This window comes from Hirundo rustica, chromosome 17 (assembly GCF_015227805.2).
Source record: "Hirundo rustica isolate bHirRus1 chromosome 17, bHirRus1.pri.v3, whole genome shotgun sequence".
NCBI classification, from domain to species: Eukaryota; Metazoa; Chordata; class Aves; order Passeriformes; family Hirundinidae; genus Hirundo; species Hirundo rustica.
The window spans coordinates 11,732,100-11,756,935 of NC_053466.1; the positions used below are offsets into that span (position 1 = coordinate 11,732,100).

The window sequence follows — 24,836 nt, forward strand, 5'->3', positions numbered from 1 at the left end:
AGCTCAACTTTCAAGAGCAGTTAGACTGGGGACACAATATTTCAGCTTGGATGGCCCTGTAAAGTTTCCCAGGTTCACTGTGCCATTTGCCTTGAAATGCACCCAGTATCATTTTGAACCTGACACAAGCAAAGTTCAATTGACAAGAGAAAACTTTTCATCAAGAACAATACTGGTAAAAATTACTCACAAAGGAAAGAAAAATCAGTAGAATTAGAGGGCAAAGACTTACAGGAGTGATCTCTGATGCCAGCTACCCTGCAGGTGTAAGATGCCATTCAACAAACGTTCTGAAAGGTGATTTGATACGGCAGATAAACACAGCAGAGAACTAGGCCTAACACAGGCATGGAAACTGGACTTCCAGGCAGCAGAGAGAAGAATCAGAGAAGTGCCTTTACCTTGAAAGAGTGGAGCAGTGGCTGCTGACTACAGCAGAGTCACAGCTAAGCTGGTAATGTGCACAGGAACAGGCACCGTGACTTCATCACGGGGGATAAAACACCTCGGAACAGGCAAGTGAAAACCTCCCACTCATGTCTGAAACCTGCCAGATATAACCCAAGTTCTTTACATCAAGGGTTATCAGAGGCAGCCCTGAATGACTAAAGAACACAGCTTAGTCTCCCTGACAGAAAGAGGCCTGCACATTCCCACTGAGATGGGAAACCAGCATTCTTCCATATTGTGCCAACATAATTCAGTGTTCAATACAAAATTCCAACACAGGCAATTCCCTTTAAATCTGCAGTCCACAAGAATAATTTCCAATTTCTTCTTAAGATACTGATACCTGATTCTGTGATCTAGTTCAAGGTGGCCCTGCTCATTGCAGGGGTGTGGGACTAGGTGATCTTTAAAGGTCCATTCCGACTCAAACCATTTTACGGTTCTATATAGAAATGGAATACCCAGGAAGGGCCTACATCCGTTGTCTAGGTAGTTCCACTGCATTCTGATTCATTAGCTTTATTGATAAGATCAAGAAAGAAAATTAACGAAGCAAAAGCCTTTGCTTTGAGATGAGCGGATAATTTAATTAAATTTCTTCTGTTCCATCTGAATTGCACTTGTTCAGGAGAGAGCTAAGGGCCTCCCATGAATTCATTTTATCAAGATAAATCCCTCTGCAAACCCTCAGCTTGCGGATCAGGTTCTGCTTATTAGGATTCCAAGGAACTTAAACCAAATTTGATGCACTCTGTAGGCTTCTCACTACCACACAAAGATAACCTTCCCTTTCAGTGAGCAGATCTTAATAAAACTGCATCTCGAAAAAGAATTGGGGACAGTATTTGCTTCCCAATTGGAAGCTATATAAGTTGGTTAATGATGACAAGTTTTGTACAGAAGGAATATAATTATAAAGCATGAGAAGAGAAGGATTCTGAAGAGGGGTCAGTCAAGCTTTAAATGACTCATTTATAAAGCTCTAATAACTTTCTGTGGTAGAAATCGATACTATTGAACTCCCAGTTGACATCAGGAAAACCATTTACAGTAGCTCCCTTGATTTTTTTAAAAAGAAGTTTCTGCATCTGTGGCAAAGAGGCTGAATTACTTATCTAGGAAAAAAAAAATTGCAAATTTCTAGATGTTGTCACAAGCCTGCAGGTCAGTTCTGATGTGTGGCTTCTGACAGATGAAGCATTAGAATGTAAATCAAGAAGTGCCAGACCAATATGCCCGGGTGAGATCAGATCACTGGGAAATTACAATAATTTTTCATCATGCAAAGATAGACAATGATTCAACACATTAAATTTCAAATGTATGCATGAGCTTTCCCTTATGGGACCAAATGTAAATACCTCCCTACAATTAGCTAGCTATTTTAATTTGAAATTTCTGCTTAAATGAATGTGGGTGTAGGCAGGCATGTTTATAACCTTTTCTTTCAATACATTAACTCTATTTTAAAAAATATTGATATTAACATTGGGCTCCTCAATCACTGGAAACCAGAGGAAGGTAACTATTGAGACAGCTTTCTGTTATATTAGATATTCCTGGAATGCAGCAGACACTTTCAAACTAAGTGAGCCAGATGAAAAGCCCTGGAGTATTCCAGGAATTAGCAGCAGCTACCAATTATTAGTATTAATTTCTCAGAAATCACAGAGGATGGGTAAAGTCCCAGGGAATGTAAAACGAGGTGTAGTACTTATCTTTACAAAGGATGAAAGGTCAAAGCTGTGAGCCAGCCAGCCTTCACTTTCCACAGAATCATCCGAGCACAAATAAAGAAATCCTTCTCTAAGCACCTCAAAGGTAACACAATCAGGAGAAAATGCGGGATTGATCCCAGCACACCCATTCCCACGTGCCCGTAAAGAATTTGTGATTCTCAAACCAGAACTGGTCAAAATGTACTCTAAACACACCTCAGCAAAGCAGCATTCCTGAATGTGCAATCAGGAACTCCGCAGAAAAAATATGTAGCAGTCTTCCTGTTCTACTGAGCACTAATGAAAATTAAACTTAATTATAGTGTCTGTATTTGGGACTCACTTTTTTAAAAAGACACCGAAATAAGGAAAATTAATTCAGAGGAGAGGATAAAAAAATGAGAGATTAATGAGATGACATACGAAAATTAGCAGGAGAATTTGACTTATCTTAAAAAAGATGATGGAGAATTTCCAAATACATATGATTAACCAAAATAAAAATACAATAATTGCTGTTCGTATTCATTAGGTACAGTGCAAAAGGCAATAGGTTTTAATTGCAGCAAGAAAATTGACTTTTTTCCCCCATCATCTCTATCTTAACTGCTACATACAGTTAGAAAATATCACAGTGAACCTATAGAATCACTGCAGGCTTTCCAAGACAGGCAGACAAATAACCACCATTTGTTAGGTTACCCAAGATGTTCCTTAACATAATAAAAAGCTCTGCCAATACCTAAATACTGCAGTATGCAATGCACAACTTCTGGCAACTCCAACTCACATCCTAACTCTGGTTTTCTAAAAAGAAAAAACAAAGTGGCATATTTTGTATACATGAAAGCGCTATTCTCTTCTAGCCTAACTGGCAAATGCAGCCCTTTTTTATAAATATAAACGTGCTAGATGGACACACAGCACACATTTCACATTTGTTGTGCTATGAAGCTTCCCCTTTATCTGCTAAGAGCTGACTGCAGGTGAGACAGTCGTCAGTGTTACTCACCCTACGTGCCAAAGACTGCAGTGTGTGAGGCATGAGAATGAATTCCAAATCCCCAACTGCTATCAACACCTGCCCTTTGGAATGACACAAATCCATGGAGAACATCAGCGCTTTTTAATCGTTTCTGTTATAATTAGAGCCAATTTTATGCAACCCAGTGTAATTTAGGAGTGAAAAAATTACTGGGTTTTGTATTTTGTTTACCTGTTTTCTTATTTTCCTCACCCAGCAATAGCAATAAGGCAAGCTTTTCCAAAAAGCTGGGGTGATCCCTTGTTGTAAGAGATTGGTAAATCAAGGACTAAATATTCTTTTGAGGTCCCTCCCTGTAAAATTTCCTATTACTTCAAAAGCTAAGTAAAATACAGCTGGGTATTAATGTCCCAAAATTATTATCTGTAGTGGAAATGAAGAGACTAGGGAGAAAGTTCTACTAAATTGTGCATAAGGAACTGTAACAATATTCCTGTGAAAAATATGATCTGACAGTAGATGTTTCTCCTTGGTATTATTATATTTTGTTTCACTACTTCACTGCATCATTCCTAAGTTTTAGGAAGATTTCAAACAACCTGATGAGCTGAAATCTCTATTTGATGTAAAGTTAAATATTTCATGTTTACCTCTAAAAATTTCAGGAAATGGCACTTGAAAGCAATTTTTTTTAACCTCATTTCTCTTAATGTCCTCAACTTGTGACATTTCATTTCAAATCTATGTCAGATTGCATCCTCTATCAATGGATGAAAAAGTGCAGCTTCGGACAGAAGATTTAAAAAGGTCAAAAGAAGAATCTTAACTGTCCGAGACATTAGTAAAAAAATACTAATTATTATCAGAAAGATGTCATTGGGCAGAAAGAACCTGTATATTCATCTGTACTGGCAAGCCACTATGGCATCACACAGGTCCTGTCAGTCACATGGATGATTAAATCACTATCATCACTGAAACACATCTGTCACACGTTAGAAAAAGTATCTGAAGTCTGTCTGCCTTAATTCCATGCTTAAGAGCATTTTAACATTAATCTTATCCTGAATGGAACAGGTTTACTGGGCTGACTTCAAAAATCCCTGTTCCCCACTATTCCTCCATAGCAGACACAGCCATCAGCACATCACTGTCACTGTCACTGTCCCCATGGCATTTGGGCACAGCACCTGCAGGCCACCCCATCACCAGCACAAAGCTGTGTTAAACTCTGGAGAGCCTAAATGACTGTTTAATTTTAAAATGCAACAGGAAAACAAGGCTCAGTACTGCAGCAGGCATTACCCTGGCATTAATGCCACCTAAACTGAGCCCACTCGGCACTGGGGAGGGACAAGGAGAGGGATGTGTGACAGTGTGAGTGACCTGAACTGAGCCCTCTCCAAATTCAGTGACCAGGGCTCCAACACCCCCTGAGCACTGGAGAGGGATGAGGAGAGGGATGTGTGACAGTGTGAGTGACCTGAACTGAGCCCTCTCCAAATTCAGTGACCAGGGCTCCAACACCCCCTGAGCACTGGAGAGGGATGAGGAGAGGGATGTGTGACAGTGTGAGTGACCTGAACTGAGCCCTCTCCAAATTCAGTGACCAGGGCTCCAACACCCCCTGAGCACTGGAGAGGGATGAGGAGAGGGATGTGTGACAGTGTGAGTGACCTGAACTGAGCCCTCTCCAAATTCAGTGACCAGGGCTCCAACACCCCCTGAGCACTGGAGAGGGATGAGGAGAGGGATGTGTGACAGTGTGAGTGACCTGAACTGAGCCCTCTCCAAATTCAGTGACCAGGGCTCCAACACCCCCTGAGCACTGGAGAGGGATGAGGAGAGGGATGTGTGACAGTGTGAGTGACCTGAACTGAGCCCTCTCCAAATTCAGTGACCAGGGCTCCAACACCCCCTGAGCACTGGAGAGGGATGAGGAGAGGGATGTGTGACAGTGTGAGTGACCTGAACTGAGCCCTCTCCAAATTCAGTGACCAGGGCTCCAACACCCCCTGAGCACTGGAGAGGGATGAGGAGAGGGATGTGTGACAGTGTGAGTGACCTGAACTGAGCCCTCTCCAAATTCAGTGACCAGGGCTCCAACACCCCCTGAGCACTGGAGAGGGATGAGGAGAGGGATGTGTGACAGTGTGAGTGACCTGAACTGAGCCCTCTCCAAATTCAGTGACCAGGGCTCCAACACCCCCTGAGCACTGGAGAGGGACGAGGAGAGTGGTGTGTGACAGTGTGAGTGACCTGAACCAGCTCAGCCAGTCCTAATGACAGAGCTCTCACTGGTACCAGGTACCAGCCGTGGTACAGACTCACAGAATTTATTCTCAGGGGAGCTGAATCACAGCTCCATGGTGCCAATGGGAATGAGGTGTTCTGCCTTTGATAATTATTTACTATGCAGCTCAGTAATTCTCTTTTGAAACTTTCTGGAAGTTAAAAGGAAGACGGAGAAAACCTCTGAAACAACTGCAAGCAGGAGTAAGTAAAAGGCTCAGAAAGCCAAGAGGGTACAACTCACTTTTGAATGATATCTTTGTCTGTTTTAAACATCTGAAGGAAAATGTGTATCCAGTTATTATAAGAAGGTATCTGAATCATGATAAACAATCAGTTACAAGTCAAAAAATCAGAAATGAGTGGCACAGAAAGCTTTTCTACAGAGCTCTATACATATGCTAACTCAATTTGCAGGAAAGAAAAATCCTGCTGCACAGTTCAGAGCTTATGAATAAGCAACTATATATAACTAAAAAAACCCAAACCCTTGTCTCATGCAATAAAGGTGGGTTGTTCACAGGCTGTGAAGGTACAGACTCTCTTTGTCCTGCCTGGCACCATCTCTCCCCTCTTTACTTGAACACACGAGCATTTTTCTTTACTGGTTGCAGTCAGAAACATGATGTATCACAGAATTCTCATTCTGCAAACAGATTCCACCCATAACGGAAGACAACATTTAGCTCTGCATCAAAAGGCACTTGCACATTATTAAAAAACAAAAGAATTGCAAAGATTTGCATGGGAGTAGGTTAATTTGAGGACAGCAATTTAAAGGGAGTTCTCTGTTAACATGAGTCAAAGATGAGAGTCTGTGTTTTGTCTGGCTGCACTGAACACAGAATGTGTTTCCATAACTTACAGACCTATACTGCTGTTCTGTCTTCAAGAGCAGAGCACCAGAGTATCTCACCAAGGCCCCATCCATTTGGACAAATGCTTTTTACATAATCTCACACTACGTGTCAGTGTGACACTCGTACTGATCAGAGAGAGGTTCAATCGGGGAAAGGTAAAAATGGAGCACACTGCAATAAACTGGGTGTGATTCATTATTCATGTAGCCCAGTATGCAGCCTCCATGAACATCCAGCACCACGGGCCGGAACAGGACACGCACTGCAGACCCAAAGATGTCATTTTTAACTGCTGAAGAGAGAGAATTTTAAGGGCAAGGTTTCAATGTTCCAAAATGCAATGTGGACATTCTCTATGTGCACAGAAACATCCACTCCATCCCAGAGGCCGATTTAGCTTCACACGAGCGACAACCTGGTGTAAGAAATTGCTCAGAGATCACCTTTGTCTCATCAGGATGTTGAGAACCCCCATTTACAAAAACGGTGCATCATCATAACATTTGCAGAATTACAGACCGACAAACTATGAAGTGAGACTTCTCCCACAGCACGAAGCAAGGAGCCTCTCCCAGTGAGTTTATCATGCAGGTTCTGCCAATTATTAAAAGCAAGCCGTGACAGGTAAAAGCAGGAAGAGAATGCCTGGGGAACAGAGATTTGTGTAAAGGTTAGAGGCAGCACGGGCAATATTGGTTGCAAAAGCAATCAGGCAAAGACAAACACAAAAAAAGGACAATTAAGTCTAACTACACACGACATACTACATGACATGGATGAAGACTCACACAATACAACATTTTAACACTGCAGTAGCCATGGATACATCATCTGCATACCACCACAGGAATATGGAATTGAGTATCAACACAACAAAGGCATATTACAGCAAAAAAGACCTCTTAAACAATCTCCCAGTCTGCTTTTTGGGAAACAGATACCTTATTCAGATTTTTTAAATTTTAATTTTACTACTTTTCCTGTTTTCTGAACTAACTCTATTGCTTTTACTGCAACTGGTCTTTACTGACTACATACATCCAGCCTGTGTAGAGGAGGACAGAGCATATCTGTTTTGCTGTGTAACACTGGCCATTTAAGCTGTGTAAATACAGTAACAGCACAGGTAATGACAGTCTGAGTGCCTGGCAAGTTCCTGGGTTTTCCTGATTCCTATTTTACTCTTAGAAAATAAGAGTCTGAACCTATGCTTCAGACTTCAAATGCAAATTTTCACTTTGGAGCGTTATAAAATAGCAATAGGCAGGGGTGATGACAGGAAAGACAGGATTAACAGAAGGAAAGAAAAAATGCTGCCAAATGGAAGGACAGGAAAAGAGAAAGGAAGCTGCCCATTTTACACACATGACAGCAGCAAGTCAGCCAGCAAATAACAGCTGCCACTCAGTAATACTTTTGTCTCCTTGAAGGAGATCTGTGCTAGCAGCTGCCAAGAGGAAAAAGAAGTTTAGTTACTTTACAAGCTGTATTTACTGGTTCCTTTCTCCCATTTTCATTAAATGCATGACTTTAAACTACTATCACCGGTATTCACTGGATCTGAAGCCTTTCAGTGCTCTCAGCTTTAACAGTGATTTCTGCATATGCCAGTCATCATCTTTCACTAGCAAAACGTGCTAGAGAGCTACAGAACTATAATGACACATTTAAATATAATGTATTCAAAGTAAGTCTGCCCTCACAGCTTCATCTATTTACAGATAAATGTTTGGAGATCAGAACCCCCAGTATTTTCAAGAGTTGACGTTTGGCTGTGCAGCAATTCTCTCCAGCCTGTAAGGAGAAAATTTGCTGCTCTAGCAGGGACCAAACTAACAACCTCACCAAAACCCAATCCCACAAAATCCACAAAATTAATAGAATAAGTAGAGTTCAGAAGGAACTGCAAGTGTTCATCTAGTCCATTCCTTTTTCCATCAGGATAAATTACATCTCCATCGTGGCTGGCTGACAGCTGCACTGCCAATTTTAATGACTTCCAGTGCTAAAATATTGCAGGGTTATACAAAACCAGTACTTCCTAAGACTACCCTAACACTGTTTTCTAATGTTCAGAATGAAAATGCAATTTAAGTGCAATATCATCTGCTCTGTCTTCCATGAACGTGGGCATCCTGGGGCTTTGCCTCTAACTCTTTGTATAGCTTTCGACACTGCTTAGGTTACTGTGCTGTCCTGTCTCCCCTGAGTCTTCTCCTCTGCAGACAAACCATGCCAATTCCGTCTCCTCTTCCTCACAGGTCATGTTTTCTTGAAGCATAGAACACAAAAATGGTCAAAAAAGGTCTCAAAGGTCAGCAAGGATCCCAAATAGCATCTTGCCTGCGGTAATATATGAAAAGAAGTAAAACTGTACAATAACCTTACTTCACTTATGCCATGTATTATCAATAATATCAATACAGGAGTAAATAAGAGTATTTATTGTCGAGCCTCAGAAAAAAAAATACCTAGGCTGAATTTAGGTCAACTTATTCGTTCCTGAACAGCAATATAGACTTCTTCATTTCTGTCAGAACGGTTAAAAATATAGAGTAGTCAAATGATGAGCATTTTCTTGCTATTTTTAGGAATGGCACAATGGAAGCGCTGGCACCAGCCTTCTTCAGTGATGTGATTATGTGTAAGATGTCAAGAGCATTTTACTTCAAAAGTATGTATTTTAATACAAGTAAAATGCAAATGCATGCAGAAGAGCACTGTATATGTAATAATATAAAAGTAGAAGACTTCTGAGCCTGTTAGCTCAGCCTGTTAGCTCTTCCATCTGTAACAGCCTCAAGGCAAATATTTCAGTTTCCTGGGGTTCTTCAATATGCTGTATCCAGGGTTTAGTTGTGCCAGCAACTTACAAAACATTATGAATGATGCAGTACTCTGCAATTCTCCTTGTCACGGTTACACACAGCCTTCCTGAAGATCACCCAAACTCTGCTTCTTCCAGCAGCTGACATTTGGAATTGCTTTGACAGCACAAAGCTCGGTCCCAGCTAGGCTCAGCTTGCAGATCCAGGAACTGCTCCTGCAGCCCTGGCAGAGGCAGATGTTCCTGCACTTGCACCTCCAGGCTTGGCTCAGCAGCCGCCTCCGCTCCCACCGGGCCATCGCCTGCCACAGCCCAGAACGTCTCACTTGGAGAGGAGGCACTAACCACACACATTGGAATATTTATCTAGCTTATGGCCCTCCTGGGAGCACTGAGACAGCCTTCAGGACCAAAGCAGATGTAGTCTTAGGCAGAAATGCCTCTCACAGGGAATATTACTTAAGAAATATTTAAATATTTGCTCCCTTCTATGCTGTTGTGTCAAAAGACATCAAAAAGCCAATAAAAGAGCCTGAGCATTACATATGCCATTGACACCTCCACACTACAAATGATCACAAACCAGTCTAATGAATGACTCCCAAGTGAAATGCAAGGCGTAACAAAATGAACATTTCTCTGTTCAGTATAATGAAAGGAAAAAAAGAGCTTCTGTCAGTTGCACCAAGAATTGTTGAGGAAAAGGAATAAATTCACCCTGCAAATACTTCAGGCACATGAACATTTGTTTCAAAACTGTGTCAACAAAGTTATTTACAAACTTCCATTCTTCAGAAAATGACAATAGGAAGCAGCCCACCCTCCAGAAATAAATTCATATCAAGCAGAACATTTCTGTGGGGCCTGGCACACTCTACCAACACCAAGCTGAACACTGTAGATATTTTACTCCTTGAGTGCTGATACTCATAGATCCAGATGGATAAAGAAATGGCTGAAGAGTAAAATCAGAACCAAATTCCTAGCCAAATAATAAACTCAGGTTACTTAAACTGTAACTTAATTTCTATTACATGTGCAATTGCAAAATCTTAATTAACGCCATGACATCCCCCCCCTTCTTACATTTACAAGCCAATTATTTATTCTATCACTTTATAAAGATGAGCTGCTAACCAGTCATTGTAAATGATAAAGAAAAATTAAAAGATGAAATCTACTGGACTGTCATGCAAATCACTTCGTGCTGAATCACAATATATTCAAAAGAGTTGCCACCTGCCTCCTTCCAAAAATTGTAATACTGGCTTGTGTTGTCTTTTTACCGATTTGTCTTGTTTGAACCAGTTTAAATTTTCAGCTGGTCATTTCACACAGGCCAAAACAGAGTCCAGTCTTCTAAAGATCGAACCCACGTCTTTCCTAACGAGCTCTGAAGAAAAAAAAATCACCGAGAATTTGGTGAGCTCATACTCCTCCCACCAACATTACTGTTTTGACTAAGCGACGGGGAAGCAGCGGTGGCAGGTGACAACTCGGAGTTTCGTATTTAAATCTCCGATTGCACATCGATTCGATAGAAAAAGATCATGAGCTTCAATATTGCCCGTGTTACCACAGACCCCTCACCCTCCTCGAGCAGTTTGATCATTGCTGGTCAAACCCCCCGTGCTCAGAGCACCTCCCTGCTGGCAGTATTGAGAACAGGGACTGTACCGTCCGGCGTTGCCTGCTGACGGGGTTTTTTACATTTGACGTAATCGTGGTCAACTGGAGTGGCTGTGTAAGGTGGGGATGTCAGACCTGGACCCGAGGAGGAGGGGAGGGAAGTCCCAGGGCCTGGTACTGTTCCAGCTGAGGAGTGAGAGTCTTCATCTATCATGCAAGGTTTTTCTCTGGGAGGGCGAGAAGAAAGGCGAAGCGTTTATTTACAAAGGACGAAAGGAGACTGCAGGTTCTTACAGCGTTTCCAATAGAGCAATTAAATCTCACTAACAAATTCGAAACAAAGGGTTTGCAGTACAAGTTATTTTCCTCCCTTGTCACCGGTCAATAGTAAACTCCTCTTTATTTTGTAGTTGTTAATGAGACGTCGTAAAGACTAAAATCTCTCATCCTTTAAGAGGTTAATTTGCGCTTGCATTTTTAAACAGTTGGTTTTAAAAAACAGATTCGTGAAGAAATTAAAGCAGTGAGTTCAAAATGGATCGCAAGGTCAGAATTGTTCTGTTTTCCTCCCTTCCCATTTCCTCTGCACCAATAATTGAGATCTCAGAGTAGCATGCAATCTTATTCATGGCACCTGAAAACTGCAAACATTAGCATAAATTTTATTCACTTTGCTTATATTTTATTCAGCTTCATTTTAATAGTTTATAGTACAGTAGTTTATTAGCATTCATTCATATTGCTAGAAACTAGCACTCACTTTTCTGCAACTTTTGGGGTGTTCTTCTCCTCACCCCTGGCAAAGGGTCCTTCAGAAGCTTCTTTCATGAAACTAACCAGTACCTCTGCATCTACTCCAGAGTCTGGTTTCCCCACAAGTTTCAAAATAGAAGCATGAAGTCGAAAATATACCTAAAAAACACCAAAGTCCATTTGGTCAGTAAAGAATTTGTAGCTCTGTAATCTATTACAAATAGTCTTTTCTCTATAGAATCTGCAGAAGTTAGTTAAGACAGCTGCCTGTCACCTAAATTTACCTGAACTGAACTTTCCCTGCCTTTGAGAGTTGCTTTTAAATGACAAAATCTGAACACTGTACAGATTTTATAACCACAACCTATGGAACACAACAAAGAAAGCAGAACTGGCCTCGCTGCAAGCAACTCCCCACTGGGTATTTTCTAGGGCCACTTTTACCAGACAACACAGTGAAAGCAAAGGTGCCACCTCGTGCACGAACTTATGCTTCCACAGGTACGAGATGCTTGTCAATCCTACCAACGTTTGATTTTTATAAAAAACAATGAAGTGTCCGGCAAAACTCAGAAGTGGAACTGCTACCCACTTGCCCAAACCGCCTCTGAAATGAAATCAGCCTGAATAACAGGCTCCATTTTGCTCTCCAAGCGCGTCTTGCGCACGCTCCCCGACGCAGGGCACGCTCCTGACTACACATTTCACTGGCTTTACCTCCAACGCTTCCATGGCGAGCTCCGGCGGGTTGTGGTAGTGGATCTTCTTTGGGTAGCGAGCAGCCTCCTCGTGCAGGTAGTGCCCAGCCTGTTTGTAGTGCAGCAGGTACACCACGGGAGGCTGCTTCTGCTTCTCGGCGATCTTGCCCAGCATGTAGTGGATGAGCCACTCCTCCTCGTCGCCGTCGCCCTCGCAGCGCGCCGCCGACATGAAGCACAGCTTGGCCGTCTCCAGCATGCTGTCCCTGCGCTCCTCCATCTGCCAGCAGCCAGGGGACAACACAACACAACACACCTCAGCGCTGCAGCCCACCTGGGGAACTCTAGAAACGCGCCGCTGCCCGTGTGAAAGAGCACAGACGCGGTACAGCTGTTAAATGCTTCCAGGCTAAAGATGCAGATGTGATCAAATACATCCCAAGCGGTCAAACACATCCCAACAGCTCACACAATGTGTTTAAGGATGGGTTTTTGTTCGCTTTGGTAACCGCTGGCACAAACAATCAGAACAAAACGGTAAGACAGAAGAAATATTTATATTTATATATAGAAACGTAACCCTAAATATATTTCTATTTTATGAATATAAATCTGAAAAATAACAACCCAATATTCACATCCACAAAATTTCTATGTGGCAGAACTTCTACAGAAACTCTACCACATTTTTGCAGCTGTAATTATCTTAACCCTTCAAAGAAAAAAAAATTATTTGCTTTGTTCTGCAACTGAAGTCTGCTAAAGCCACTATGGACCGCTCTCCTTTGTGAAGAAAAGTATTTCATCTTGCTTACGATGTATCTAATTTTGAGAAGAATATTCTCCCCACCCCATCCCGTCAAAAAAAAATTAAAACCAGCGGCATAAATTAAAGTGCCAATAAATTCACGTAAAAAAAAACTAGGTCAAAAGATGCATTACTGTAATTTTCTCTCTTTGAAAATGAAGTTTATAAATTTAAGCTGTGTGGCTATAACCAAGAACTAAAACATAATCTTTCCTTTCCCAAACATTTTGTAAGAAGAAGCATATAGTAAGGTTTTTATGTATGAGAAACACATTCTTGAAGAGATATATCTGTGGAAGTGAGATGAAATTGTTTCAGTTTATCTTTTATTACAATAGAGCTTTTCTTACTAAATTATGCATTTTTAATATATTCACTTGAAAAAAACAAAGACTTAAGTAGCCCTAAATAAACATTCTCATTTAATCCCCAACTTCAGATGGCTGAATTGCTCCTTTTATCTAACAAAATGAAGAAACTCCAGCACTGCCCCTGGAACTGTTCAACAAATCCCTCATCGCCAAGAGGCTGCAAGACCATAAGATCAAACTTCTGACAGGGCAAAGACATAAAATGTAGTAACTTCATTTTCTGAGGAGTTGGTTTTGGAGCTGTTGGATGCAACAAAACACTACTGTTACCTGTTATTTCAAACACAGTCTTTAATGAACTATTTGCTCCCTTTTAATCCACGGGCTGGGAACATCTTTGTTCTTAGGCAAGAAGGTGCCAGTGGGAAGCGCGGTGTTAACGCAGCGCCGGAGGCAGCTCACATCTGAGACTCACCACCTCCTGTAAATACTTCTCCCACGAGCAAAGAGTGTTCCCAGCACTGATCTCTGTAGTTCAAACACTGAAAGTTTTGCAAATTACAGCAGAGGAGCAGCACTTCCTTTTTTCCTTTCTGCTTCCAGCTGCAGACTACAAAACATCTGGAAGTTGGAACAGCTAAACCAGAAATGGAGTTCACTGGTCCAAAAAGACAAAATATTTTCTCAAGCAATTGTGATCACTGTCAGAGCGTATTTAGAATTGCTCATTTTGGTTTAGCAATAAACTTCTTAATAATCTTTTCCACCTCCCTTATGCAGAAAGAGATAATGAACTCATAACAATGTTTTCAATGGAAATTCTACCAATCTTCTCACTTTGATCTTTTGTTTAGGTAAACGGCCCAAAACCACAGAAAAAGGGGAGGATGCTTTAGAGATAAGAGATGACATGTGGACACAGATATCAGAGTAATTTCTGATCTCTTCACTATTTCAATATGTATACATTTCACCTTTTCCTGGAAACACTGCGTGACATTTACAGAAAGGAAAGGTAAATACAATTCCCCTTTCCAGAGGGTTACAATAATTTTGTGTCACCTTCAAAAGATAATTCAAATATTAGGCTCAAACTGGTTTTACACAGGAAAAAGAAAGGAAAACACCCACCTTCAAATGCTTCTTGACACCACCAGATTACAAGAATATTAGAATTTCCAACACTACCAAGTAACCATACAGTCTCGTATGTGGAATATAGCATGTAAATACTTAATATATTTACTACATTAGAAAATCTAATTTTAAATACTTAAAATTTTATAATCTCTCTGTTAGATCCCACCTGCTGCACAACTTCAGGGGGAAGCTCCATTTTCCACTGCTTCAGCTGTCGGGATGCAAAGGAATGCAGGGCATAGGAAATGGTGCCGTACTCAATCCACAAGGAGAGGTTGGAGCTGTCGATCTCCAGGGCTCGTTTGAAGCAGTTCAGGACAGGGGTAGAGTGCTTCCAGATGGGGCCATCACTCTTCAATTCATTGGAGTTCAACTTGTCCTGAATCCGGCTCGCTCGAGCCAGAGCCATCCCAGCCCAGGAGTCAAACCTGTGCAGGCAAGAACGTAACCCGTGAACAACCTCCCCCTGAACATTACACTGAAGGCACAGACAAGATATGTCTTCTTTTATCTACAGCCTTTTCCTCCTTTCATCACACAAAACAGATTTCTGCGCTTCCTCCTCTCAGAGTGGAACACAAGCTGTACAGCCTAAATCATACTGATTTTCTTAAAGCGCTTTCCTAACAGAGCGCTGCCCCCAGTAACTGTCACACATGGAAAACAGATGAAAAATCCAGGTTTATTTGCCATGCAAAGTGTATCTGTATTCCTAATGGCAGCACTCCCATTGTTGTTTTCTCAGTAACCACGCAGCCCTGTCAAAATGTTGTCACCCTGTAGGCCAGCAGACATTCTGACACCTTGTACTGTTGGACTCAGCTGTGAATAATCATCATCATTTCCCAGCATAAAAATCATAAAAGCAAAAATTGCATTCAAGTAGGAAAATTCTGATGAACTAAAACTGTAATTTCTGCCTGAGGGAGTGCTGAGGGTCCAGCCCTGTGTTTATTGATAATACAGCCTGAAGGGTGGTTTCCACAGGCCATAACCTCGCTTTAATACCAGGGTGCAGCTGCCCTGGGGTTTTTCAATTTTACCATGGTTTGAACACCAAGGCATTAACCATAATGTTCTCATATTTTTGCCTGCAATTTCTTCTGATTCCAACTGAAAACCTATTTCTAGGTCAAGTGACCTCAATAGTCAGGTTCCTGAGAGGAATGAACAGGAACTGCAGTACAGACAAGTACCGACTATTTTGACTGGGGCAAAATTACTACGCTACCACATAAGACATCTTGTGAGCAAAGAAATGCCACACATTAAAGTAAAAATGCATTCCATTCATTTATTTTTGAATTTAAGTTTTAAAATACCAAAACTACAGAAAAATGGGTAGGGGGTGGTATTGGTAATTTCTTTATCTGCCTTTAAACAAAAGTTTTTGCCATTTGCTAGCCACAAATCCCAGACTAGAAGATGCAATAACATTAAACTACAGCTATTTCCTCTGAAGATTTCACACCTAAAATTGCTCTGTGCCTTCACCTTCCCTTTTGTCTCTGTTACGTGACTGGATTTAGAAACAATTTTCTTGTCTCAAATCTATCAAATTAGGGTTTTTGTCACTGACCCTGATCTATCAACTTCAAGGAGAATTAAAATGCTAACACCTAATATGCAAACTCTATATTTAATCAGTAAATTTAAAGGTTATTTAATTAAATTTAGAAGACTGATAGTCAGAACATGCTTTATTTTTAAGATGAGAGAGCTTAATCTTGATGGTATTTCAGTGAGTTGCATATTATCAAGAAACAAGGTGGCTTTGTTTAAACATCACTTAAATACTTTACTTGTATTCTCTGTGTAGTTCTCTAGCAGCAAAATCAACACTTCTAGGAAGTGGTCAGCCTAAACAATTAATCCACTTAAAGGCTGCCATTTGTGCTGTAGCTACACTATCAAATGATGACATTTTTCACTCCTTATCATGCATGAACATGCCAAAGCAAAGAACAAAAGGTGCAAACAGTTCATTCTTCATAGATATTCCTTATTTAAATTTTGTTTCCCCCTCCCCCTTTCATTTTTTCGGTTCTAATTTCAAAGCAATCAAATATTTAACCCTACATTTTGAGTTTTTTCTATTGGGTTGTTTTACAGATCCCCTAATTACACAATGGACGTGTGATAATGGATTGCAGGTGGGGGTTTAGGTTGTTTGGGGGTTTTTTCATTCCTGAAACCAGTTGTCTGCTTTCCAGTACTGAAAGAAATGAGAAGAATGAAGGATGTGCTGCAGGATTCAAAAATACTGACCTGTTTGGACAAATACAGATGTCATGCATGTAAAATTTAATGGCCTTGGACTGCTCTTTGTTCTTGAAGTGATAGTCTGCCAGGAGATAATACAGTTCAGTCACCACTGGTGGAGAATAGTCTGCACCCTCGGGGAGAGATGGTGCCTGAAAATCAAAAAGGCAAAGGTCCATACTGAATGAGCTGCACATTGCTTCCTCCTTGTAGAGGAAGCAGCCTTTTCATCACACAATACGAAGGTTTTGAATATGAAGACATTGAAAGCATTTCACAGACACACAGAGCACTTACAAACACTAATGAACATCTCATGCTGACTATATTTTACCATTCAAAGACTAAAAGCTTTGACTAAAGGGGTCATTTTTATTTTATTTAAATGCAATTACCCAAGAAAACCCAACATCATGGAATAAATCATTCCACTAATAATCTCAAAGTCAACATAAAAATAGCAGCACAAATTTTTACTCCCTTCAGTTTAATTTAAAAAAAAAACAATTAATTTTACCTTGCTGCATGTTCCTTCAATGTAGGCAGACACAGTCTCCAGGCTCAGCATAGGCTTGTCAGTTCGAGGAACAATTGTGGCAGTTTTCTTCAGAAGGTTGGCCAAATCAGCAGACACAGTACTGGTTTTGTAACTATCAAACTCTGGAAGAGTTTTAGGCTTAAAATACTCAAACATGAACAAAGCATCCTCCCATGTCAGATCAACCTGAAGACAGAAGTAGATGAGGGAAAAAATTACTTCAAATCCCAAAATTCAAGTTTACTAATGATGGTTTTCTATAGTCTTTCTAGTTCATAAGAATGTACATATTACTCTAGCAGAAACCAAATTAAACCTCCCAAGAACACAGCTAAAAGTTCTATTATTTTATGCTGCTCACAAATACAATATACCGCTCACTGATTTAACAAAGATACTGCTGTAACTTAGTGTATGTCACTAAAGTCATAATAAATTAAAAATAAATTCGTTCTACTTGCTTAGACTTGCTCAGTAAAGTTGTTTATAAGCAAGGTTCAATTGTAAACGTTCTGAGTGACACTGAGATCAGGGGTGAGATATGGAGAAGAACTCTGCCCCTTCCATTTCTGAGCCAAGTAAGAGTTAATGAAATGGGAAACAAACCAAATTCTGAGCCTCAAAAATCTTCAAACTCTCTACAAAGAGTTATTTCCAGAATTTACTCCTCATTTTCTCTTCACTTTTCTCTCTTGAAAGCAGTAAAAATACCCAAACTAATTCACAGTTCTCTTCTGCTAGACTAAGTTTTTCTCCTTTTATTGTTCACCTTACCATTACAGTAAATTTTGCTCTGCATTGAAAAACAGGGAAGTTGCAGAGGGCAATCTCTTTATACTTCTCTTTTTTTTTTTTTTTTACTTATCCCCTTTCTCTCATTATCTTCACTAAGATGTGCATGTAACATACGAAACTTTCAAACATTCAATAAGAGTATTTGCCTATTTTAAAAGGTTTGTTCAACAGAGCCAGACAATCATTTTGCTTTTATGAAAATGGTTTAGATTGATAATTCCATGATCACTTGCAACTTTCAAGTGCAAAATAGTCTGGGGTTTTTGAACAAAATCAGTGATATTTCTCAAGGCAGGGCATTGTATTGCTGCCCTGCATTTTTCTCTCCCTCCCTTAATATTAAAACCCTCTTCCAGGGTTTTGCCCTTCTCCCCGAGGAAAAATTCTCAACTGAATTTCACATTTCTCAAAAACAGCTACCAGGTATTTACTATCAGAGATGTCAAAAGAAGTGAGAACATGATGTACTTGCAAACTTTTAACAGTGACATTTTTCACTTTCATAAACTGCAAGGCTGGCTGCTAAAGTTTTCTTCTCTCAAGCTGACTTTTCCTCTCTAAATTTTCCTCAACCTTGAACTTCTTCTCAGCTGAAAACAGGAAAGTGAGCTTAATAAAATCAATTTCTCAATACTTTCAGCACAGCAGATTACTGCAGATAAGACTAGCATTTAATTTAAAATATTTGATTTACTATATTTATAAATTTTAAAATATACGAACACTTTTAGTTTATTCTCTACAATGCGAAAAATACATAAAATTTACAAGGAAATAAAAGTACTCTTTCTCTAAAATATATTGAAGTGCATTAGAACAAAACAAGAGTGCATCTTTCATCACTTCAGGACATTCCACTGACATTGGATAACACATAACTTACCTGCTGTACTGAATGTTCTTCTAAGTACCTTGCTTTGCTTTTTTTGCTAGGAAAACCATATAAACAATAAAAACATTGTTCCAAGGCTGTTTCCAGCTCCTCTTTGTATGGATGAGTATCTTCAGAAGTGGAAGCTGCGAGTTCTTTCTGTAGTACCTGGACCTGCAAGCCAAGCATCAAGGACAAGGTCACCTGCAAACCACAGTGAGCTGCCCAGCTGTCTGAAGGCAGGTGATGAAAGCAACTTTAAGGGATTACATGGATTTTCCCCCAATAACAGCCAAATATTACTCATGTATTTCTGCAAACTGGTCTCACTCAAGTCCAATGGCACTGCAGCGTTGAAGTGCTTTTATTTTTTTTTTCCTGTGTTAATTCACAAACACTTATCTTTAATAGGTTAAATATCAGCTTCATGTTTAAGACTTAAAATCATTCAAAGTTCTCCCCTACACACCAAGCTGCTTCTGTGAATATAAACACTACAGTTCATCGATGCTGTGAATAAAGAAAAGGTACAGAAGAATTTCTGCCCTAACTCACAACCAGCAATTTCCTGTGCATGAAAAAAAGCAGAAGAGAGAGAGTTAATGAAAATCTGGCTAAAAGAACCATAGAATTGAACAGTGTGAACAGTATTACACAGATGGCTACACACCAAGGAAAGTGGCTGGACTGATCCCAAATTACTAAACACTGTAGCAAGTTGCTATCTTTACCTTCAACACTACAAGAGAAAGTACCCATCAGGAGAGTATTTTGGAAGATGCTGATACTTTAAGTCATTCATTATAAAAACTGCAGCTGAACGCCAAAAGAAGAAAGGTAACTCTCTGAAAATTCTCACTAAGCTTCCATGAAAAACAAACCAAAAAGGAACACATTCCAAGAAGACATTTCAAGGTCAATAAAAATATGCTCACCAAGAATAACCTGTGTAGGGGGATTCTGGATATTTATTTCGTAACCAAAACAAAACCTACACAACCACTGAGGTTTAAGATTCAATTTCAACGTGTTCCACTATGGAATTTCAATTAAAAAAAAATGTTCATTTGTGACCGTTTAGCATTTTCAACATCCAGGATTGCAAACTCAATTATTTATGCATGATCCTACAAGAAGCTTCTCATCATGATGGGCTTTCCTGTCAATACAAACATTGCATTACAAGGCAAAAGTCTGACATTCTACATGTAAGTAGCTCACTTGTAAGAGCTGGAATTAAATATAAGATGTTGATTCTCTTTTGATTAAAATATCTGTGCTAAGATCAAGGTACTGTTTATTAAGAGCCAGAACCAAAGACAATTCTAGGAAAGCATTTCAATGACATCTGGAGTCACAGCAGACTCATTCATACTAAGTCCCAGCAGCCACCTTATTGCCAGCACTATATCCCTGTATGAATTTGTGAACAACCTTTGAAATTTACAGAAAGTGTAGCTAAATAAGCTGAAGAAAAACAGTGAGCATCAGAGGACACTGTAACAAAAGCTTAATATCCCTACTGCTACAAACAAAAGCACATCTAACAGCAGTAACAGAATTCTCACTTGAACAGCGTTCAAAACAATCTCCTGTGTTCTTATTCAACTTTTAAATTCTTGGCAGAAACACAGAATTGTTCCTAAGAACTCAGACTATTGCTGAAGGTCTTAATTAATATTAACACCTTCTCTTGCACAGCATTCATCCACAAGCAACATAAGGTTCTCAAGCAGACAGTTCACCTACAGAAAGCGATCATTTAATACTAATCTATGGAATACACTTTTTACATTCTTGAAGCTGCCTTTCTCTTTAAATAATTCATCCCATTTTATCTTTGTCTTTCCCTATCCTTCCAACACCCTCTCATCTCTGAAAACGAAATTCTTGCGTTTAATAACATTATATTATATTTTAGTTTAAGAAGCGGGCAATTCTGTAAGTGAAAATGGAACATTTTGTTTGAAGCACCTGATGACATTTGCAAAGCTCTCACTGCAAATACATCATCTGCACTTTCCCCAGGTTCACAGACTCTGTGCCTGCCCAGGCTGTGGGTACAGGCACAATTCAGACTCGGGCAAGCTGGAGCCTGGGACAGCCCATCTGCTTCCTGAGCTAATAAACCCTCTGGAGTCCCTGCAGGGGCAGCTCAGGTGTATCAGCATTGTGCTCCTAACACCAGGGAGCCTGAGGAGAGCAGGACACAGAGATAATCTGATAGTTCTACCCTGAATCAGCCTCAGTTCAAGCACTGCTCATTCACTGCAGCCCTGCCAGAGTGAGCTGACTCCTGCAGAACCCCTCAGGCTCTCTGTGCCTTCCTTCCCAGCTGTCTAAATTACTGTTCTGGACATGCCACTGCTCAAATGCAGAGGGAGATGGGCTCTGGCACTGAGCTGTGGCTAATGAGCTCCAGGGAGTGCTGAGAAGGGAAATTAAGAGATTCCTGAGTAGCTCCATGCAGAACTAATCACGATTTTCTCTTGGCTGAAGGTAATAAACCTCAGTGAAGTCAAGCTGAATCTGCAAAGTGCCACTGAAATGTCCCTGTAGAGCACAGCGCAGTGGAGGCCATGGCGCAGCATTATCTGGGATTTGCCAGCAGCCAGGCTGTCCTGTCAGGGCTCTGCTCAGGGAAACACTTGGGTTTTTGAGCTAAGATAAAATGAGCCAACACACAGAGATATTCTACTTAACCACGGCCAATTTCTTTCCTGGTGTAACAATGAGACTTCAAGGAATAATCTTAAAAAGGTCAACCATGAAGGAGTAAGTCCTTTCATCTAGCAATGTGACAGCATTACTGCCCAGACACCCATTCCTGGAGCACAGGAGATGTAACACACCCATCTGAACTACAGAGCAAAGAACAGCCTTAAGGCACAGGAAAATGGAGGGCTAAAGTAATTCTTCATTCTCATCACTGTTCAACACATGAACTCTGTATGTATATTTTAAATAATATTTAGTTAGTAACACGAAAACAATGGAATTGCTCTTTTTTTCAGACTGTGGTATAAAATCAAGGTAGGTATAATCAAACAAGACTAATTTATCAACCGCAGAACAATTAAACACATCGCAGCTTCGGAGCAAATCCAGGTAACATCACAGGATATGGGAGCAATCAGGAGCATTCCAGTTGTGTCACCGAGAATAGATGATGGCCTGCAAATCTTTACTCTTCTGATTTGGAAGAAACAAACAACCAAGCTGTTCAAATCTGAATTTTCTTGGCTGCAAGTTTAAATATGTTCTTTTTACATGATAAACGGTATTTACCTACACTGAAAATGTGCAAACCCTACCTAACACTTGACAAATTCAGTTCTCTGAAGTGAGCAACTTATTTAGAATCACTGAGACAAGATGAATATGGAATCCCACTGTGTTATTTTAGCAGCAGTTTTAAAGATTTAACACCACAGGGTTTTTTAGCTTCTGAATGATGTACAGTACTATCAGACTGCTTGGTTATTCCTAATTCCCTTTCAAATCCCATGAACAAAATAAAACACTAGTGCAACAAGCAAATCAAAGGAGAAAAAAACAGAAGAAAACAATTCTTCTTCTCAGTGAAGTAAGTCCAGAGAACAATGCAAAGTATGACAGAAGCAGATCAATAGAAAAGGGTCTGGAATAACAAGTCTTTGCTATTCAGATTAAACTGACTGAAACTTTCATATGTTTGTCTGGGAGAAGATGGGAAGCGGATTTAGAAGTGTATATTTAACATGAAGACAAGGCAATAAACAATCTAACTATGAACTTTGTTTTGTGCTCTGAGATGTGGCTTGGCCAGATGACTTTCAGGAATCAATCAGAATCATTCTCAGTTATTCCACGATGCTAATACTTACATAGAACTTGAGCAGAGCACCATCTGAATTGCAACACCAGGATCTTCTTCCCAAATACTCATGAGCTGTGTTCAGCAGCATCAGTGAAGAAGGCAACATAGGGGTATCAGGACTCACTGGAAGAAAGAAATTGGTAAATATTAAAGCAGCACAGAACTGAGTTAAATCTCAGTCAATGCTTCAGCTGGCGAAAAGCTTCCTCTCTCCTGGAAAGTGAGGCTTGCATAGCTCCCTACTCCCTTAGGCCAGCACGGTGAGACAACAAACAACTATTTTATACTCAATATTCCGGAGCTAGATGGTAAAGAGCACAGGTCCAATACATGAAAGCGAAGAAATAACCTACCTTCTTCTCCCTGGTTCTGCTGCTGCTGGCAGCAAAGGGATCGAAAAGCATCTTCCTCATGCTGGATGATCCTGTGCAGGATAATCCATGGGAGCACCGAGGACACGTACGGCTCTTTGGGCTCTTCCTGGACAGCCATGCTGCAGTCTATGATCTAATAAAGAAACAGACATTATACACACAAAGTGATGCACGACAAAGGTGAATCCTTTCAAACAACCCAGAGCTGGCAACACGTTTTACCCCAAGGAAATAATCTAAAGTTGAGTCTCAGCTTCTCACAAGTGGCTGTAAAAGATGCTAGAGGTAGATCAGTCAGGAGGGGAAGGGTAGCAGATTATTTGCCCTACTCTGACATTCCTCTTGCACCCTCATTTTTCACCTAGATGTGTCTCTGTTAATATGCTCCACAAGCAATTCACAGTAAGCAAATACACAGCATCAATTCTTAGCATTACTAGGCCTCATTATTGTACAAGAAATTTACCCACAGCCCAGATGAAGAGGAACTTAAAAAATTTCCTGAATTCTAGAACAGCTCTTACAATAACTGTTAAAGACCAACAGGAATCATTAAAGATGCTATATAAATGATGTGCCTGAACACTCTGCTCTCCAGAACTCCATTCCATAACACATACAACTTTACACAAAGAGAGGACAATTTTGTAAGTAATGAAGGGTCCCTGGCTTTTACTGAAGTAAATGGAGATTTGAGAATTGCAAGCACATTGGATTTCGACATTAACTAGACTCGGTTCTTAACTGAACTGCCATTTGTAATCTGAACTGAAAATGCTCATTCAGTTTTGAGGTTTGAAAGTACCTTCTTGTAAAAGGCTAAAATTAGCTGTATTCATAATTCTAGAAGCAGTTCACATTTCCTTTTTTCCCCTGCCCTGTTCAGATCACACTCCCTGTTTTTATTAGAAAAACACTTACTTTGGCCAGTACCTGTAAGCAATTCCACCATGTTTGTAAGGCTTACAGGACCTTAGCCCCAGCTCGAAGATCATACAGGCAAGATCAGAGTCATAACTCAGCCAAAGCTACACCCAGGCAGCTCAATCAATCTTCACATTACCATGGTTTCAAATAGCCCAAAAACCCCAGTGTTGGGTTATCTTATCACCATATCTTGATTGTTTTAGGTAGCTAGGTGTCTATGACGCCTTAAGTTTTATCTTTGCTGTGTTTCAGGTTCTGTGCTGCCCAGGTGCAGCTCTGAGCTCACACACGGGGTCACTCAGCTCTCTGCACACAGCAGGGACACAAAACAAATCCTGCTCCTGCTGCACACCAAGGACAACTTTCAGCCCAAAAGCACAAACAAGGGTGGCTGGAGGGAGGAACAAGAAGGATGGGACCTCACAACCTGGAGCTGGAATTGGACAATTAAACCCCAATATGCAAATGGACCAAAACTTACAAAAAATGTAAGATCTCGAGACTGGTCAGGCATTTTGTGACCATTTTGGGTCCACCCTGGGTGCAGCCCTGGCCAAGCCCTGTCCTGCCCAAGGTAACAGCCTTTCAATAAATCTCTTCTTATTCTCCAGCTCTGTCCAGTCTCTGTTTCAAGGCAGCCTTCCCAAGGCATCATCTGAAGGTACCTGCTGGTACTGGTTCTAGCACAGGTGTGTGCTCAGTGCAGGTCTAACACACTGCAGACTGTGACAATGCTCAC

At 40.5% G+C, this 24,836-nt stretch overlaps 1 protein-coding gene across 8 annotated transcripts in view; it reads right to left on the minus strand.

Annotated features, from left to right (window-relative positions):
- CABIN1 (calcineurin binding protein 1) overlaps window positions 1-24,836 on the minus strand; it is a 107,666-nt gene that overhangs the window by 68,354 nt on the left and 14,476 nt on the right. For 6 of the 8 annotated variants that reach the window (XM_040080573.2, XM_040080575.1, XM_040080570.1 and 3 more), the window contains 9 exons: window positions 23,150-23,303; window positions 22,804-22,919; window positions 18,950-19,111; window positions 17,251-17,457; window positions 16,740-16,885; window positions 14,638-14,899; window positions 12,232-12,492; window positions 11,522-11,673; window positions 10,810-10,988 (listed from right to left, as the gene is read on the minus strand). In XM_040080573.2, the coding sequence (XP_039936507.1) occupies window positions 10,810-10,988; window positions 11,522-11,673; window positions 12,232-12,492; window positions 14,638-14,899; window positions 16,740-16,885; window positions 17,251-17,457; window positions 18,950-19,111; window positions 22,804-22,919; window positions 23,150-23,303 (1,639 nt within the window). The remainder of the gene's footprint in view (window positions 1-10,809; window positions 10,989-11,521; window positions 11,674-12,231; window positions 12,493-14,637; window positions 14,900-16,739; window positions 16,886-17,250; window positions 17,458-18,949; window positions 19,112-22,803; window positions 22,920-23,149; window positions 23,304-24,836) is intronic. The other 2 variants (XM_040080578.1, XM_040080574.2) reach the window with 1 other exon arrangement.